We start from the raw sequence: 20,193 nt of genomic DNA on the forward strand, positions 1-20,193 counted from the left end.
TTTATCTGACTGTATTGGATGAGCAGGTGGCTGATTTAGTGGGTGAGAGAAGATGGGGGGGGGAGAAGGTGAGAGTGTAGAGAGATGCGTCCAGGAGGCTGATAATATACTGAGTTTTCCGAGCTTGCGTGCTCAAAGCTGCAGCGAGGATGCTCGTGTGCGCGAGCGTCGGTGTGAAATCAAAGGCTGGGGGACTCGCAGGTACACTTTTCTATCTTTACCGGTGCCAGCCCTGCTCTGTCAGCCTTCTGCTGGGAGAAGATACAGCGCTATGCCTCCCTGTCTCTGTTGGGAAAGAGAAAATTGCTTTTAGATACTGTTTATGATGGGGGCGTTCACAGTGGAGCCCTTGACTAGATGATTTCCTGCAAAAATTTGCCGTTATAAATCAGAAATCTGAACACGGCTGAAGGATCATTATTTCTGAACGTTATAGCTTGTGGCTTACATGTATAGCGATTCTGCACAGTGAATTATTTCATCATTAACTCTTCACTGAATATCCTGAAACCAGGCAGGGCCTTCATATGGTAAAGCTTCATGCGCTGTGCGGGGAGGGAAGATAGAAAGTAACCCCATTAGCATACAGAGATGCTGTTGTGAAGCCACAAATGTACACAGACCTCCGTGTTTCCTCACTATCCTCCTTTTTCTGACAGCTCTTTTATGCACCAAAACAGAATTGCTTAGATGGACAATTTCATGCTGTCCTTTCTCATGCATTGTATTATCCCAAAATATCTGTGTATTGCATAATCTGATTTGTTGACTTATTTCTCGTGGCAATTACAGATGTTTCTACAATAAAATTCATATGCACAGTTTGGCATTTTTGCACTTACTTTCTCACAGAGAGTTAGATGAGTAAGATCGATCCCACTGTCATAGCTGTCTGTTAAATGCAGCGTACAATGACAACCAGCAGCTGCTTTGTTTCATGGGAGGTTTTGTGCTTTGCGTGACTTTCTGGAGTCTCCACTGGTTCCACCTGGCAACAAAAAACCAAGAGAGGTACTGCTTCCAGCCAAGAAATTGTCTTTTTTATCATAAAAATGAAGAAAACTAGATATAATCTATCAAATCTAACCAGTTATTGTTTTCATTTAAGAGGTGATTTGCATCCTCTATTTTTCTCAGTACTCTCTATTACCAAAAGCATAATAAACTCTAAGCAATAAAATCTGTTTTCATTTTACCCTCCACTTTCTTCCAAACATTCTATCTTTGCCTCCCTTGCCCCCCCCCCCCCCCTCACTGTCAGTTGTTGCCATTACAATAAATCCACCTCTCCTCCTGATTCACAAGAAAAAAAAAAAAAGGCAGCCAGTCTCTGGATGGGAACATATTGCCCTATTGAGTTACCTCTCTGTATTTACGCAGGATAATACATGTCCTTTGGGGGAATTTTAGCCGAATAATCACATCAAGACGGGTTCTGTCATGCTGCAGAACCTCTTACTGCCATTAGCAAGGTTTCTGTATTCTTTATAACCATGTTTGAGATTATCGCCTTGTGTGTTTTCTTTTTACTGACTTTATGGAGCCTCCAGCAAGTGATGGATGGAGTTGCTTTTAGCCTCCCGTCAGTCTCGGAGTGTGTTTTCTTTTCATTTTTACTGCAGTGTAGCAGGGTTCCTCCTACGTGGATGGTTTGAGAGTGATTTATGACCTTGGCCCCTGATCCTTGCCCGGCTAATGATGGTAGTAAACTGGTGGGAAGCCAAAGGTCAGGCCTATCTCTGCTATGACATGATTTTCTCCTTGTTTCACGCGTTGCTGTTTTGATGACCAATACAGTCAGAACTGCTCAAAGAAGAAACGCTATACTGAGAGAAGAAAGGGTAACCAGCCAGAGGGTGGAAAAGAATGAAATGATTCATCTCGCCGCTTCTCGTTGGAGAATCTTCCTGAAACGCAGACCTGTAATTAACCTGCATACTCTTGCAGACGTTGTCGCAAAATCTCTGTTCTGCTTCTTCTAGATTGTGACTACAGCTCTTCCGTCTCCTGATGTCTCCGCAGCAGTACTTTTGAGGACTGTGAAGGTTAATGACAGTGACACAACTCCAGGGAGAGCTCCAGTAATACTCAAAGATATCCATTCATCAACAATAAGCTAGTACAAGTATTACATTACTGCTGCTTCGTCATCCCGCTCTTCCACTGGGCTGCTTCTCACCCATTAATGGGAACACATCCGCATCTGAGAGAACGAGTCAAAGATTATCTTATTCCTGTACCAACCCTTAAATCCCTTGAAATTATATCTCCATTAGACACACAGCTCTGTGAGAAGAAGACACTGTTCTAACCAAAGTGGTGTTGAGATAGCAGCGACAGAGCACACCTTGTCATGATTTGGTTCTGAGTGTTAAAGGAATGGTTTGTCCTGCGGCTCATGCTGCACATATTTCCCACCACATAAATCTGTGCCTTTTTTACAGTGCATGGGAAAATCGGTGTTCTACGCAAAAAGGTCACTCTTCATATTTCATTTACTATGCACTCGACCTCTTTTGTCTCCGCTTTTTTTCTCCTTTTCGCTTCTTACCCCCTATTCTTTCTCTTTTTAAATGTGTGTGATATTATAGAGGCTGCAGGATTTCATGGCGGTGCAGAATTCTAGTAAACAGACCCCAGGTCACTGCAGTCCTGAGCAAAAGGAATGAAGTCTTGTGTGTGCCTTTTGCTGTAGTTGAGGGAATTCCGACATCGTTTTTACATTAGGACGGAGAGAGATAGAGAGGGGGAGAAGGTTGCAGTTTGGCTTAAGTGAGCTCACAATGCCCAGAGGAGATGTGTGGTTTTTGTTTCCTTGTGTGCATCTGTGTGTGAAGTATGTGTGTACTTGCATCTACTGTATGTTAGGGAGAGGCTTAGTGTTTGGGGTCAGTGGAAGCAGCTTCCAGGGAGGTTTTCATTAAAGCAGAATATATATATATATGTATGTATATATATATATATATATATATATATGTACGTGTATATTCATATGAATCATTATACGCACAATTCACAGACGGACAGATGCTGTTTAAATCCATAAAAGTATTCAAAAGTAAATCATAGAGGAAACAAACCTTTCCAATCTGTGTTCCGACAGTGTTAATGCTGGAGCACAACTAATGCAAACTGGGTTTTCTCTTGAGAATTGAATTTAATGATAATTATTATAAGTTGTTTTTTTTTTTTCCCAGTTGCAATAACAACTGAAAGCGGCCTCCGCTTTTTGATTTAGAGAGCCTGTCATAAGAGAGCTTGCATTAGAATGCCTGAGAAGTCTGTAGGTTTGTATGAATTAAACAAGACAGAGAGGTACTGTGTTTATAGACAAGAAGCAGAATTTATAATGAAGTCTGAGATTAACCAGAAGCCAAACACCAGATCTGAGAAAAACTGTGATATGTTCAAATTCTGTCTTTTTGTAGGAGTCCGATAGTGGCATTTTAAAAAGTGTTTGTTTGACCAAAGAGGAGGGATTTCACTGTCAGTGTAGGAATTTGTAGCTGAAGTAAGGATGTTGCAGTACAAGTTTGCATTCTGTCATAAACCTACAGTTAGAGCATTTTATTAAATTTTTGGGATAAGTCAACTACAGTCAAGTTCCTTAGCTTTAGCTAGTTATATTTGTGTGTCATGTATAGATGTTAAAAATCAACAACTTTAAAGTGTTTCCAAAAAAGAAATCAACATTCTTGTCTGGCAATAGCATTGGTCCAATGCCAAACAAGTTAATCCAAGTATTCTGCATCTGTTAACAAGCATCTTACTTATAAAATGTGATATATTGTCGTACTTGATGATGTGACTCTGGAACATGAGGTTCTAATCAACAAATGTACTCTTTATGACCTTTGTGGTACTGTACTTCCAGGAGCAACGATACTAATGAGAACATGTTTCCCGCCACAGCGGCTTAGCACTAATAACAAGACTTTTGGTTTTGTCTTTGTTGGGTTGCATGAAGTTGTGGCTCATCCAGTTAACTATGTCTCTAATGCACTCAACCGCTGACTTAATAAGGTTGAGGTTTCTGGGGTACAGATGCAGGTACACAAGAACGTGTCACCAGCATATTTGTGGTATGACTGGTGCGTCTGGACTGTGTTATTTAGAGGCAATCTGAACAGAAATGGTTGCACTATTGACCCATCTTCCCACTTTGTCACATATAAAGAGATACAGAAAAATAGCATCGCTTTAGATAAGTTGAAAACCATGCGATTCCAGAGCCAGACGATTCTTCCCCCTCGTCTCCTCTTGGCTCAGGGCGAAGATAAATCTGGAAATGCAAGAGTACTATTGGCTCGATGCTCTTCCTCTCTTCTGTCTTTGTCTTTGAGTCTCATTCCGGACATTCTTTGGCTTCACTTTCTGTACATCCGGTGTGACTCCCCCTCCCTGTTTGAATGCCTCACTTGTCTCTCTTTCACCTCTGTTTCTCTTCATCACTCCCCATGGTGCCTTATTTTCGTCATTTACTTTGTCCTGGCTTGTCCTCTCCCTGTTCTTGTACGTCTCTTTTTTTTTTCATAGCCGCTGTGTTCTTTCCATCTTTGCCTTAAATCCCTCTTTCCCAGCTTTCATTCTCACACATGATTCTTCATTCCCTTCCCTCTTCACGTTCCTGCCGCATACAGCATCTTGTGTTATTGCTGACTGAAGGCGATCCAAGCAGCATGAGGCTATCACCTTTCATTGATTCTACACACTCCATAAAGCAGCCTCCTCTCCCTCACTAATATTACAATTAGGCCACTCTCTGGGAAATCTATGAGGTGTCTTTAAGTCCACATAAAGAAAATAGAACAATCATATAATCCTCCACTGCTTACTTAATATCTTTTCCTGGCACGTTCTCATGTACCGAACCCTGAAGGTCATCTCGGTGGAGCTCACCCTTGTGCCTGCAGCAAAATAGTGTTTCTCTGAGCATTAATTCCTCCCAAAAAGTTATTAAGCGTTTTACTGAATCAGACCCAAAGCCCAGTGCTAGCTGAGTGTGTCTGCTTTACAATAAACCATGAAAGCCTTCAGGTTGTTGTTGTCTCCTTTCTAGTATTTTCTGCAGATCTTTTTCTTTTCGCAGAGCATTATTGAAAACTGTAAATTGAATTGAATCAAAACAAGGTTCTGGTAGTACTACATCATCCTCTGCTGCCAATAGAGCTTCTAATGCTGCTGGAGAGTTTCCCTGTTCATATGAGCTTTGTGTAAAAACATACTGATCACAAAAAACTGAGAATTATTGCACTTCTGCAAACTTTAAACCTGCATTGACTGAAAAAAAAAAAAAAAAAAAACGGCCACCCACGACTGCAAGAAGCCAAACCCAAGACATGCATTCATTTAGCGCTGTGTTCATGGTCATCTGATGAATCGAAATAAACTCTCTCTTTATGTTCTTCAGTAACATCAGACTTTTCTTCAGCTGCTACGTGCTTCACTAGTTCACCAGTTGCTGTGGCTGGCATATGGTACTGAGTAGGCACCAAACAATACAAGGTGCAGTCAAACAGTCTGTTCCTGTGGCGCTCAAATGGAGCTTGCCTCAGTCATGCAACAGATGTGAGCAGTAACATTTGTGAGTCTGGATTCAATGTGACGCTGTGTGATTAACACTGGGACCTGTGTTACTTGCATTTTTGCGGCCACTTGAAGGTGTGCATTTGCGACTTCCCCACTGGTTCTTCAGAAGCAGTGTTGAAGTCTGTAAAGGTTTCTGTCAACTACCTTCATGCGGAGGAATATGAGCAGTGACGAGAGATGAGTCTGCAGCTACAACCCAGAGACCAAACATCAGTGTTTGCAAGAGGAAGAACCTACAGTTTCCAAGCTGAAGAAGATGAATCAAGCCTGAATCTTGACTAAGAGGATGCTTGTGTCGGGGTTGTACTTAAGGAATTCATCCTTCTAGTTCAGAATGACGATCCTGAATTTGACTGGAATGCCCTGTGGTTTCTAAAGAAGAATATTCGGGTCAAAGGGCCTAAACTGTGGTGTAATAGCAATGCAGCTGCTAGCTGTTGAAAACATGCAACTTTTTTAGCCACACCAGCACAATCATTGCTCTTTTCCCATCCTACTTGCCAGATTTGCCCCCCTTGCAACTCTTCCTCTAAAATGAAATTGCCATTTTCACACAATGGATGTGATTCAGTGCAGATAGTGCTTGACGTGCTTACAGAACAGGACTTCCAGCAAAGATTTCGACTGTGGCAGGAGCATTGTGAGCAGAGTATTGTTGCACATAGTGACCAGTTTCAATCAGGTACTATTTTTGTTTCTGAGAGGCACAACTTATGAACTTTTTGATACCACTTTCTGTGTCAATCAAAGCTTTTCCTGCTGAAATCAGCTGCCTGTTGCGGCCAGAAAAGAGGTTAATGAGATCTGTGAAAACAGTGACATTGTGGTCTGTACAACCAAAACGGTGTGTTGAAAGAGGCAAAATATTTCCACTGAATGGATTTGCAGAGTTGGGTTGTACTCTATTGAGATTGAAGCACCACATGACGAAGTCGTGATGTGAGTCATTGTTAATATAAAAAGCACATTATTGTCAATGAGTGAAGCTTCAATACATGAAATACCTGCAGCTTATATGGCAACCACTGGACTTTTTTGGTGAGCAGAAAATTTCAATTTGCCTTGTAAAATGGTGATAACAGGATTTCAGTTGAAATGGATCATGTTAAAATCCTTTCTTCCTCTTTGAAGGCTTTTTGAAGCTGGGCGACCAGTATGAAAAGAGATTATTTTATAGACTATTCCTGTACTGTGTTCTGATACATCTGCGTAATACTCAACAACCACCCTCTTAAATATTTTAATCACAAATACCCCAACTACCACTGTGTCCCCATTAATATTGCTCTATTTCATTACCATTTTCCCCATATCTAGGACATGCATAATCTCGGTTTTCTTTCAAGCTTTTGTCCAATTTTTAGTGCAAGTACCTCACGGCTGTGTATCGGACTCACGCTGAGAACATACACATCATCAAGACTGAGGCGAAGGCAGAGTAGGAGAGAAACAACTGCATAACGAGGTGGTGAAAGGAAAAAAAGGTAGAAAGAATGAGGAGAGAAGGCGAGAGCCTTGGCAACCGTAATAAGTGACAAAAGCATTTCAGAACATATTAGCGTCTTCATTTGATAGTGATGAGATGTTTTAGTTGCATGTAATGTACCCAGACCCCTGAATGAAAGGGTCACTAGCCATAACCAGCATCCAATTCAACATTACAGACAATCCTCACATCATTTCATCTTCTCTTTTAAGCCTCTGCTCTTTGACCTGACTTTTACCAGATAAGTATCAGTCTTCATTAGGGCTTTTCTTAAGACACTAGAGATCATTGATTGGCTGGTGATTTGTTATGCAAGTTGGCCACAGTGGGAGATGGCATTGATGAAGTCCAGCGACATATTGCAACCTCCAACCTGATCTGGGATAGTGAGATGAGACAAATTAACAAGTCGGTGTTGGACTGAGTGAAGTGTGGTGTTGAGTTCAGGGGTCCCGTTTCAGCACCTGATCTAAATGAGATGTTAAGGCTCAGATTATACTTGACCAGCTATCGTTTGCCTTTTTCCCTCCTCTGTCACCACTTGACATCTGTATTAGCTTCCAAACAGGGCTGTTGGGATCATTCCTGAAGTCAGCTCTTGAATTCTTTGTCACAACACTGGGAGCAACAGTTCCCCACGGTGAAAGAACTGACTATTCGCCTCTGACAGTATAGTTTTTAACATTTTTTTAAAAACCCACAGAGCCCGCACAGTGTGCCAACCTCGATATGACTTCAGTGACATCTATTGCCATTTCAATTTTGAACACGGAGCGCTATAGCACCCTGGGGTTGAATATTTCGGATTAGTGTCTCCTCCAAATGGCGAAATGTATATGTGACTTGCAGTAGGCCTCGCTCAACGATAATGGCACACTACTGTACAGCTTGTAGCATGCAGCGATGCTTCAGAATGGACTCGGCTGTGGCCATTTGTCATAATTACAGAGATGCTTTGGCTCAGAACCATTTGCGAGTGCACACACACATGCATACACAACACACACAGCATGCACACACTTGGTTTAATACTTGTGTATCTACTTATTCTGCTGTCCCATGAAATTGTATAGCCCAGGGTGTCTAATTATACTAATCGAATGCGTACCGCCTGACATTTATTCATACATTATTAATAGCAGAAACAATAGAATCTCTGATTGGATAGACTGGCTTCTTGACTTCTCGTCTTCTCCCTCTGTTTCTCACTTATCTCTCACTCCATCTCTCTCTTTCCACCCCTGTGACCTCCTTTCTTCTCCTCCGTGACTCTTTACCCTTCACCTCGTGTAATTTGGCTTGTGGGTGTTGAGTAATTAGCATGCCTCCCACTTTTATTCTGATGTCAGAGTGGGGAATTTGAGAAATGTCCCATAAAGATTGTGTGTCCTGATAAGGTTGTGTCTGGGACTCCATTAAAGAGATGGCCTGCACAATGGCTGTTTGTATCCTTTGGGGGGAAGAGAGGTGAAGAGTAAGATGGAGATGGAAGCCTCATTCATACTACTACAAGGACTATGCAATAGTATATGTCACCTTCCTCCATTGATACCTTTTGTATTATGTTAATATAAGCACTAACATGAACCAGTTATCATTTTTTTTGCTGAATTATAATGAAAAATTGTGGAAAATCTTCCTAAAACAGTGGGACAGGCTCAGCCTTTTACATAATACATGTAATATTCAGGTGTTCACATACTTTTGGACCTATAGGTTGTGTAGTTTTATGTGTTTGTATTATGCACACTTTTGAAGCTGTTGAGGTAGATTTTTTCACAGTTCTTGTTGTAATTTCTAACTTAAATACAACAAGATGTAGTTGTTGCAAATAAAGCACACGATGTTTACTTGAACTGAACTGAGGACGACTTTCCACAAAAGGACATCCCAGATTCAGTGTTTGATTTCGTCTCGTGTTACATGCTGTGCATGTGTGACCACAGTAAAATACTAAAGCGCTTTGCATAAAGAAATCCAACCTTGAGTATTCAAATTTTTTCAATGTTACAGTCAAGCATGGCTGTGAGAAATGTTTTTTGTTCGTACTGGTGGAGGATGCAAGGCCTCTCCGCTAGATTTTCAAAGCAAATTACTCGACGAGACAAGATAAGTGTGGCGTTATGGGATTTTTTCAAATTACGCTTTGCACAATGCGGGCAATTTCTATGAAAATGTAATTTCATGCCAGGCAAGTATGGTGAGGGGAAAACTTGATGGGTAGTTACAGATGCGTCAGAGCTTAAAACAATAAGTTCATAAAGGTGCCCGTCGGAAGCACATTAAATCACACATGTGCTGTGACTGAAAACTGAGGTCCAGCTCATGCTACTTCTGAAGTGTGTGCCTTAAGTCGATAGCAATTTCTCAAAGCTTTTCTCTTTCTCATTTCCCTAGATGGATTGTGTAGGCTAACTTCATTCAGGTATCATTTGTATTTCCACATGAATTACATCCTAAATCTGCATGTGGCTCAGTCCTGCCCGATGGAAAAACACCGTCAGTTTAGCTCCGCTTGCAGCGAGGTGATTTGCGTGGCTGGAAAGCATTTAATTTAGTAAACCACCACTTCTCTCCCTGTCTCAGTCTCTTTCATATCCTGGATAATGCTTGATGTCTAGACCATTACTGAGTCTTTCGCTCATTCTGTGGAGAATTACTGTATGTATTATACGTATCTTTCTCTCTATCTTGCCCACGATTTCGCCCCTGATGTCTCATTCTGGAAGGTTTCAGATGGATCACAGTGTTTGATGTGGTGATGCCACAGCGATCCGGTTGCATTCAGATCTGACTGGACGTTTCTCCCGCAGTGCATGACTTAATCCCCTCTGTCCAAGCGGCTATTTATCTCGCCTCACATCGGGATGAAGAGACGCTGAGGGGAAAACAAAGATCGAGCTTCAGTCGAGAAAAACCCGCCTGCCAGTTAGTTAGTTGACTGATTGAATGTGTCTCTGTCTGTTTATGCACAGTGTCTTTACTCAGTTCTTTCCTTCTTTTTATGTTTCCACAGACTCCACAGTTGTGTTGCTATGGCAGCCGTGGCCCGGCCCTCCTTCTTCTTGCTCTGTTGGCTGCTCCGAACGGCGAGCCCGGCGTTCCCAGAGGAACCAGGGCCCCTGAACTTCATCCCCACTGAAGGTAGTGACCCTCTGACTTTTCTTGCCCTGTAGCCTCGTACTCCCATGCGTGCCTCTCTGCCGGGCCGTGATGTGTGAAGTGCTGGGTTGTGGCCAAACACGCATGGTGATGAATTGGAGAAGCGAGGGGGTGGGGGGGGGAGCATATGGAGGTGGTCTCACACGAATGGTGTTGACTGGTGTCCAGGTCAGGAGGTGTGGGGTCAGGAATGAGACCGGAATGTAAAGCAAAAAAAGGGCTCTCACATTCATGACTTTCCCACACACAGGTTAAGATCCTCCAGGGACCAGCAGCTCCTCCAACACTCAGACTTTGCGTCTCCATATCAGCTTAGCCGTCTCCAGACCTTGATTGATTGCGGTTCGATAATATTGACTGACAGTTTCCCAGCTAAGTTCAGACCTTTCTTGGCGTATCAATACCAAACGGCGGAGTATAGAAGCTGTCAGGATGCTTCGAACTATGCAACATCGGCTGCATTAGACTATAAGTAATAGCAGAAGCTTCACCTGGACGGACAGAGACAAATAGAGGCGCAGGTGGACCAACAGAGATGAGTGGAGGACAAGGATAGAAAAGAATGAATCACGGCAGGTCTCAGGATGGAGTGATTCAGACACTATTGTAAGAAATTACAGCATACAGGAAAGGAATAAAGAAGAAACAGACACAGTATAAAGATGAAAAAGAAGAAGAAAGGTGGGATATAAAGAAGTAATGATGACAGAGCAGAGAGCAGATGAGAGGATATCAGATGAAAATAGTCCCAGCGAAGGTCAAAGACAGATAGCCATGCTGCTTTTTCATAGTAATCCATCTTATTTATAGGTAGCTGTTATTTCTGCTTGTCTTTTTTCCACTTTTGTTTTTCTCTGTATTTCTGCGCATCTGTGATACAACATGATCAAAAGTCACAGAAAATATTTCACCACTTTTATCTTAGATTTCTCTCCCTTAAGGTTCCTCCTCCTTGATGCACAGAAAACCTTGTCCTCCAAACCACTGAACGTTTTGTTTTTCCCTTTTTGATGTCGGCGTCTCTGCTTTTGAATTATCCGAATCACTCGGCAGAACATGTATTGCCAAACTTGTCAACGCAAAAAAAGCAAGCCTGTAAATGAACGTTTCATCAAAAGTGAATCTCAATCAGTCAACAAACAAACAAGAAAAAAACTTGTGAATGTGAAGACACATGAGGTGTGGTGCTGACATCTTTCATTTTCAAGTGATTTGTTTGTGCTCCTCTCCCGTGTCGCGAAATGCTTAATGTTGCAGCTATGCTGCTCTTTCAAATGCAGATCTCAAATGCTGTCTTCGCTTCACCTTTAATACCTGTTACTGCTGCTGAACTGTCAAAACAAACTAACACGAAAACACTTTTATACCCGTGTCAAAGATGGGTGACAGTCGGAGATCAGCCGCTGATTTTTTTTCTGTGTCTCGTTCGCCGACAGTTGTGAGAAGATACCCGGTGTTTCTGGGCCGGCCGCACAGAACGTGGCTGAGACAAGAACCTCTACACATCCAGAGGATCCTCCAGGTCAACCGGACGCTCTACATCGGAGCCAGGTACGACATGTTCCAGCACACGTAGAAACAACAGTGTGCATATGGACTGTACACTTCATTGAAAGCTACAGGGAAAAATAAGCTTTGAGAAATGCGTGACCTGTTCCATATGTTTTTGATTACCTGCACTGTGTACACATACAAGTTCAAATGTGGCTTTGTTGGAACAGGCTTTATCTTTAATATCTGTGACATTGTCTGTTATCTCTACATCTGTTGCCAGGCATCATTAATCACTTTCATTGGACTTTATTTTAGGAGTTGCAGCGTCTGAAGCAACACATTTATCCTAAAGGATCTGTAGACGAGTGCAGCTAGAGAATACACAGATGTAGCATTCAGATAACACGAAAACAAGGCCAAAGGCTTCACAATGCTCAAGTTCTGCAGGTACTTGTGGGACTTTAATGTACTGTGTGTCTTTATCAGACTCTTATGGACTTCTACCATCGACATGGTGGGTGTCATGACTGACTGAAACTGCCAAAGGCATCCTGTATGTTGAGGAAATATTGAGAACACTTTTAAATGTAATGCAGTCAAGTACACAAACACCACTACTAACTATAAGCTTAATGATAAGAGTAGCATTATCAGGAAAAATTGTCAATTTAAAAGCTTTGTACAAGTAGAATTTATGGCAGATCTGTTGTATAGTAATAGCTTTATTTTTAAAGTGCCCATTAAGAACAGAGACAAAGACAATGACAATATTACAATAGAAAGCCTGTTCGACCGAACGGAAAGAAAAACTACCAAAAAAACAATAAAGGGGAGAAATCGAGTTAAACAAGGTAAATAATAGAAAATGCAGTGAAGCTGAATTTCAGTGTACATCAACTGAATCAATCAATCACACTTCATTTGTGTAGCACTTTTCATACAAATTAAATGTAACAAAAAGTGTTTTATAGATGAAAGGAATGAAAATGCAATAAAACAAAATGAACAACTTCCCACCCCCAACATTATGTCATTATCTAACAACAATCCATTGTGTGTGGATGGAGGAAGTGAAGAATCCTAAAGATCACGTACTCTACATTAATAGATGAATAGACTTTGGTTAATAGAAATTAATAGAACAAACACTAAATGATATCAATAAAAAAATAAAAGCACCAAAAATGCCATAGTGCTGAGTCAAAGAGAGTGCGAGACGATATCACATAAAAATAAGTCTCTAAAGCTGTTCTTCAGGAAGTGATTTAAAGGAAGGCACTGATTCTGCAGTCTTATCTCCTTGGATAGATCACATGAAAGCCGAGGGGCCCTGATGGCAAAAGATCTGTAAACTTAAGCCTCGACTCTGGAACAGTCAGAAGGGCCCCAACTGAGCATATAAGAACCTGGCTCACATGAGGTCAACATTTCTGTTATATAGCTTAGGGCAAGACCCTGACGAGTTTTAGATGTGCTTAGTAAAATCTTAAAGTATATCCAAAACGAACAGGGAACAGAATGCTGTCTGTTAGAACTGGTAGAAAGCTGAACTGCTGCATGCTGAAGTAGGTGGAAGCAAAAGAATGACTTATGGTTGATTGGTTGGATTGATTTAGATTATGAGTGCATGCAAGTATTTTGTTTTAAAGGTGCAGTTGCTGATGGTCCTAGTTCTGCCAGTCCTGTCTTGTGTTGCCTTGTCTTGCATTGCCAGAGCACAGAGTGGTCTGACTGCACTCGATAATCGTTCTGCTACAGGGGAAAACACTTCTTTGTTGTTCGTATCGCTGTAATCCAATCACAACTGTGTTGGATGGAGCTAAAATGAAAGAAGAATTAACGGTGTCCCCTTAAATTTGTATCGTTGGAATTGTGCTGATGGAGCATTTGTGTATGGGGAGGCAAGTCATTGAAATTAATAAACTGCACAGTCCAAAGTCTTTGCAAAACCTGACATTTTCAGTGTGTTAAGTTTCTACTTGGAGGGCATTTTTAAAACTTGTAGATAGAAGGAAAAGAAGAAGAAAACTGCCTAAATGTGCATCCAATTGCAGCTCATAGCCCCAGTCTGCTTCCGGTGAATCAGGTTATGTATTTCACGACGTGCAAGCTGGACAGGATGATGTTGTGGTGATCCTTGATGTCATTTGCAGCCTCTGTAGTGAATCACTTGCCCAACAGACAGACTTCTACTCTTCCTATTCTAGTCTTGGACTGCAGCCGGCGATTGTAGTCCTTGTTTTGCTCTCCAGGAGATCCGCTGCAAGCTGGAGGGCTGTTTCAACCAGAACCTGCAGCAAATGGAGAAGTGGCTCAAGTACCGCTATGCCAAGCTCACAGAATCTTCACAGTAGAATGAGGACACCACAAAGTCCACCTATAATGAGACAGCCAACAACTGTTACTGCTGGAGTTGCAGTTTGAATGATAAGAGACTTGCTGGAGAGGCAGCTTCAAGCCATGATGGGCTGGCTAAGCTACACTTTTAAAATGAATTCTCCTACAAGTAGCACATTAAATGCTAAAACTTTGAAGTTAATTGTTGCTCACTACGGAGATATTTTTTTTGTACCAGATCTGTTGCAGTGGCACCATGAAGGCTGATATTTGGCCTGTCAAGTGTCAAGTCAAGCCAAGTATGTTCTAGTTGGGTCTCCATGTGAGGATGAGCCCCATATGTCCGTACCTCTGGTGAATGTGCTGATCGTGGACAGACGGTAGCCCTGGTGGCCAGACGAGCTACAAGCCTTCTCAGCTCCACCACGGTTTACATCTGCTGCTCCCCTGGAGCCATTCAGGAGCCGACCTGAAACAGACGGAGCTAACAGAAACCATGCACCTCAAGATTTACTGTTCATGTTGTCCAAAAATGAATTAAGCTTGAAACATGCTTTAAAAAACGAGACACATTTAGTTTCCACATATGGCGCTGGTTATTTGCTGTAGTGGTAGTCTGAAAGAAGATTGAAGTGGTTTTCAATAAGAGACGCCACTGTGGTCCAGGAAATGACCCAGTCCCTGGCCTCCAGCTGGTCTAACCTCACTACCGAGACTTGGTAGTAAATATATCAAACTATGTAACATGGTTCCAGCCATCCTGTCTGCACTGAGAGGGTCTATAAGCTCACACATGCACACAGACTGATAATAAAACTGCCCACAGACAACTGCAGCTACTGTTGTCTGCAGGTCTGCTTTAAAACGTAGCCATGAAACACTTTAAAAAAATGTTCATTTCAATTTACAGCTGCGGAAATCTTTCCTGAACACGAGGAGTAATGTGATATGAATGTCTCAGCCAACCGGATGATAATGAAACGCTAGACTGACAGGGAGAACAGCGAGAGGAGGGGGTTGAGATACAGAAAAAGAAATCTTCAGCGTTATATTTCTTGTAAGTGGCTAACAGTGTTTGTGCTTCCTGACAGAAAATGATCAGTCTGGAAGGGGAAAAAAGATACATGTGCAAGTGCATGTGTGAGCCGCTCAGCAGGAAGACAGGGTTTTAAAATGTACAATGTATAAATAAGTACCTGTGGTGGCAGGTATAACTGCCAAAAGCTCCTGCGGAGTGCATGGCCTGATAAGACGCCTCACTCATCCCCAAATCCTGTCACCATTAGCATAGCTGCTCCTCAGACTGCAAGCGCTGCTAAATCCCTGCCCCAAGCACCTGCTGAGAGCAGCTACCTCTGCCTGTCGTCTTTTCGTCCCTGCTAAATGAAAGTAAACTATGTATTTGGCTGTTGCCAGGTGGAGTAAGCGCCTTGCTGCGTTAAGCCCCGTTTCATTGCTGTTGAGATGAGCAGCTGCAGGGTCCTGTGGTCCTCAGCCCTCAGTCAGATCCAAAGGACTAATCCACACAAATATAAACCAACTGGAGAGTGTTTACCAATTGAATATATGAATGAAGGAATGAAGCCAGCTCTTGAATAACTGTTAGAATAACAGTTTCTGCCCTCAGTGACTGCCTGTATGTGTGCGTATTTGTGTGTTTGGGTGTGTGTTTGCTCATATTTTGCATGAGCTGCAGAGGGAGGAAGGGGTTCTGACTTACTGCCAGGTTGGAGGAAGTTCAGTTTTGCCCACAGACCCCTGACCTCGGCGGTCAGCGGGGGCCGTGCAGCGGTCGCAGTCAGGCCAAATGCCTCGTAGCGGGGAAAGTTTAGTATGCAGACGAAGGCAGGTGAGAGGAGACAAATGAGGAAACCCACATGGACAAAGACACAGATACCGTCTCCTATGAAGTGCACGTTTTAAAATATCTTGCTTTATGGACACCTGTTCAAAACTTAAAAATACCAACGCCACACCTACGTTTGACGATCTCGTGAACTTTTGCTATTTTCGTCTTCAAAAATAACCTTTTTTAATTACAGTAATCAAAATATTTACCGATTATTTTTGCCGTCAATCAACCTATCAACTGTCACCTCATTGTTTCAGCTCTATACTGACAAAAAAAAGTCATAAAAATAAATAAATAAACTTGAGAAATTGCTCCTTGAGTAGTTACTTTTTTTGTATTAATATTTTTTCTGGCTTTCAGCAGCTTGTCCATTTCTGTTGCGTTGAGGGACAGCAATGTCACTCAGTTTTGTCACACTTAAGTTTTTTTAATTATTAAGTAAATTGAGTCGTGACTACCCGGTAAAGACTTGCACACTGGTTTATCCTTGTAATTATAAGGGATTTTTATATTTAAGCCAGATTTTCTCAGATATTCTTTGAACTGCCGATCAATATTAAGGGATAGTCATTATTTTTTCATCTTTATGGACCATTTTCCTTGCACAGCCCTCAATTTTATATTTTTATCGCTGTTAACCAGTAACGCTACGATTGATCCTGTGCAGCACTCCATATTTTTTTCTTAATTTTTGTCATTAACAAATCCTATGTGGGCGATTCATGCAAATGTAGGATTTCATAGCTCCAGGATGCATTTCTTGTCATGTTATATATGTGTTTTCCTCACTTTTTAAATATATAGTTGTAGATTGTGTTTGTGTTTGACTGAATATTGAAACTGAAGGCTCAAGCATAAAAGTGCTATTTAGAAAATAGTGTTATATTAATGTGCGAAGAGGATTTTTGATCAAAACGTTGCTCCTTCAGGGAACTTACTGCTGATACTGAGCTGTTTTAGTTTCAAAAGTTTTAGATTTAGTAATATTTACAGACACCCAAGAACATGCACATTTCTCTCACACACAGAAGTCTCTCCCTCAGTCCGTGGAAGTTTCATCACTGTGTGGTCAGTTCAGATCTTCCATTTCAATTTTATTTAGTTGTACAACTTTTGCTGCACACTGAATTTGCAGACTCAAAGAGGCTCAGCGCCGTGCACGTTCAACTATAACTCTGCAGCCGGCAAGAAAAAGAGTAGGATGAATCAAAAAAGATATATAGGAAAATGTAGAGGCTTAAGAGGTCCCGACCTGGAGTCTGCTGTTGTTTGACCGATCAGAAGGAAAAGGTTCATGAGCTGGTCAAGTCGGAAATGTTGGCGGTGTCTCTTTACCCTGTGTTGACTTTGTATTAACTGGGTCAGAAGGGTCGGAGGCATTTGTGAAGTAAGAACTCAGGCACGTGCACATTATGAACATAGACATTTAAAAAAACCTAGCAAAACATGAGAGTTAAGTTTATAGTTTCGGGAGGAATTATGAGCCAGTGAGCTTCAAGCTTCCTTGCAACATAAAGAATAATGAAATATTTACGCAGTTTACATGCTAGGCCTTTTTCTCAATTATTAAAACGCCCTGAATCCTAAACTACTACCACATACACGTTAAATTCATACATATAAACAGGCGAAAACATACAGGCCACAGGCTCTGCATCATTCAAACAACCCAGAGCAGGCGAAGAGAAGAAATGGAGAAAGAAAAGGGGAGCAGCGGCGTAAATAATTCCCCTTCCTCTGCTCGATCAGAGGCAACACTGCTGGCTGCCAGCCACACTGACTAGGAGGCCTGTTGCTATATTCATTATGTTAATGCTGAGACAACGCTGAAGCAGCCTGGATGAGATTATGGCTCACACTCTGGCCCACTCCACTGTTTTGAGAATGCTTAAACTTTGACCTATTAAGCAGGGGTGCACCGAAGCCGGTGTCTGGTGATTTTGCACTTCTCCGCCACTCAGCCGTCCTCCAGGTCCGCAAGGCCACGTAAGGGCAGGAATCTTCCAACACAGCAGCAGGAAGAACAGATAAATTATTCAGGAGAGGAGTAACCTGATGGCACTTGGGCTATGCTCTCATCACATTCTCACAGCTTTCAGGAAAATCTGATGCGAACGCGCTCATAGATGCACACACATTCAGGTGATCTGAATACTCACGTAAGCAAACACGCATACGGAGGTGAGCAACTCCTTGATCTGCCAAGGAAAAAAAAAAACATGCAGCCCAAATAGGAGGCAGAGCTGGATCAGAGATGGGATCAATACTGCAGCACTAACATGGCTATGGCAGATTTACAGATTAGCCCATTCGGAGCATGGCCCTTTGCTCAGATGAAGCCCACGCCTCAGATCTATCCCAGCAGATACCAAAGGCCTTGATCAATATGCAAACGTCAGCTGTTAGCCGCCGAGCCCATCTCTCATTTAGTAGGCATTTTTCACAGGAACGTCCAAGGTTACTGCAGAATTATCAGCAGATTAAGGGTGCGAGAAAGCGCCGTTTGGAATACCATGAATACATGCATGGTGTTAGTTTTTTTGGACCGCGTGTAGGCGGCATGTGGGGGCGTGCAAGCATCAGTGTAACAACTTGATTAAATCATCCATTAATTCAATTTCAAGCTTTTGAATAAGACTGATAAGCCGAATTCGGGGCCTAGCAGAAAATCCAGTGCGGCAAGTCAAGTTTAATGAGCGGAGGCAAAAGGCGAAGTGGAAATATGAGACATGATTATTCAGTCGGGTGCCATTTCTCATACATATATATATTGAGAGAAATGGGAGACATTGTGAAGCTGTTCCCTAATCTCTGCTAGCCTGATCAACTGTAAATGAATAAACGTCTCTAATATGCGTGTATTGCGTAGCTGCATGTGCTGTGGGAAGATTATACACAAGGTAAAGAGTTATTTAGCAGTGGAGCCACGCAGATTCAATGGAAATATTCATGCTCGGAGTTTGGATTAAGTGTTTGGCCTGGATTTCACCGAAAAGCTTTGCATCAACACACACCGTCCTGAGCTAGCAATAATATGCAAGTTGTAATCCTGCATATAGGAACTCTGGTATTCATAGCTTGCTTAGCGCGCTGTCTTTCCTTAGCTCAAGATTTGTATTGTGCTGTGTTGGCTAACTGCAGCTCTCTCTTCGTCTCCTCCTCTCTCTCCAGGGATGACCTTTTCCGTGTGGAGCTGGACATCGTTGCAGGCGATGAGATGTTTTACAGCAAAGTAAGCACCTTCTGGACAGACACCCACAGCATTTACAACCTTTAGGCCGATGTATTACTTGCTATTAGGCTGGAAAAATGTCCTTTTACAGAGTGCGACCCTGAATTCAGCAAGTGCAGCAAAGCAACAGTGTTTATCTGTGTGTTTTTTTTGTAAATCGTGCAGAAAAGGACATGGGAGTCAAACAAGAATGACATCAGGATCTGCAGGATGAAGGGCAAGCATGAGGTGAGACACTGTGATTCTGCTTCTTTCAAGGATTATCTTCTTTATCTTCCTCCCTCTTAGATTTCTTTGCCACATCCAGCAGATGTGGAGCAACAATAACGTTCAATTAACCCCCAGAAGCCCACTGCTGGGTTTGAAAAGGCATGTTATCTTTTTAAAAATCACCAAAAATACACCATTTGTCAGAGCCAGGAGCTGTATAAAGAGAAAGAAGTGCCAGATTTTCAACTTTCTGACAGTCCTTCAGCTAATCATGGAGGAGGAGCAGGAAAAATAATCAAATGTGAGTTTAAAATTGTGATATTTAGGCAAAACAATTTTATTCTGCATGCCTCATTTAAAAAGTCACCAAAAGTAAAGCACTTGTACTACAAAGGTACTGTAAAAAGTGAAAAATTCTGCACTACTCACTGCAACCAGGAAGCAATTAGCGACTCGGCTGCAATAAGCATTCATGTGACAAAAATTCTAATATTTTAATGAATTTCTGGCTTCACACAAAGCAAAAAGTAGACACAAGTATGGAAACTAATTAAAAATGCAATTATAAAAATATCTCTAGTATGTATGGTCACCATGTGGACAGTTGTGGTCGCTGGGAAAACGTTGCACACGTTGATTTAAGTTTTTAACTTTTTAAAAATAAAATAGGCAATCAAAATGTTCAACTTTATATATAGATTTTTTTTTAACTTGCCTTGCCAAATGATTTATGGATTATTAAGTTATTGCACAGAAGGCATGTTTGGACTCTGTCTACTTGTTTCTGCAGTTGTACTGTTTTCATAGAGGTGCAGGACTTTCTATTGAAAT

At 41.8% G+C, this 20,193-nt stretch overlaps 1 protein-coding gene across 1 annotated transcript in view; it reads left to right on the forward strand.

Annotated features, from left to right (window-relative positions):
• sema6bb (sema domain, transmembrane domain (TM), and cytoplasmic domain, (semaphorin) 6Bb) overlaps positions 1 to 20,193 on the forward strand; it is a 155,130-nt gene that overhangs the window by 61,787 nt on the left and 73,150 nt on the right. Inside the window, 4 exon segments of the mRNA XM_051947179.1 lie at positions 10,092 to 10,219; positions 11,674 to 11,788; positions 19,092 to 19,152; positions 19,318 to 19,380. Of these exon segments, the coding sequence (XP_051803139.1) occupies positions 10,111 to 10,219; positions 11,674 to 11,788; positions 19,092 to 19,152; positions 19,318 to 19,380 (348 nt within the window). The 5' untranslated portion in view covers positions 10,092 to 10,110.

Source organism: Acanthochromis polyacanthus, chromosome 4, assembly GCF_021347895.1.
Source record: "Acanthochromis polyacanthus isolate Apoly-LR-REF ecotype Palm Island chromosome 4, KAUST_Apoly_ChrSc, whole genome shotgun sequence".
Lineage (NCBI taxonomy): Eukaryota > Metazoa > Chordata > Actinopteri > Pomacentridae > Acanthochromis > Acanthochromis polyacanthus.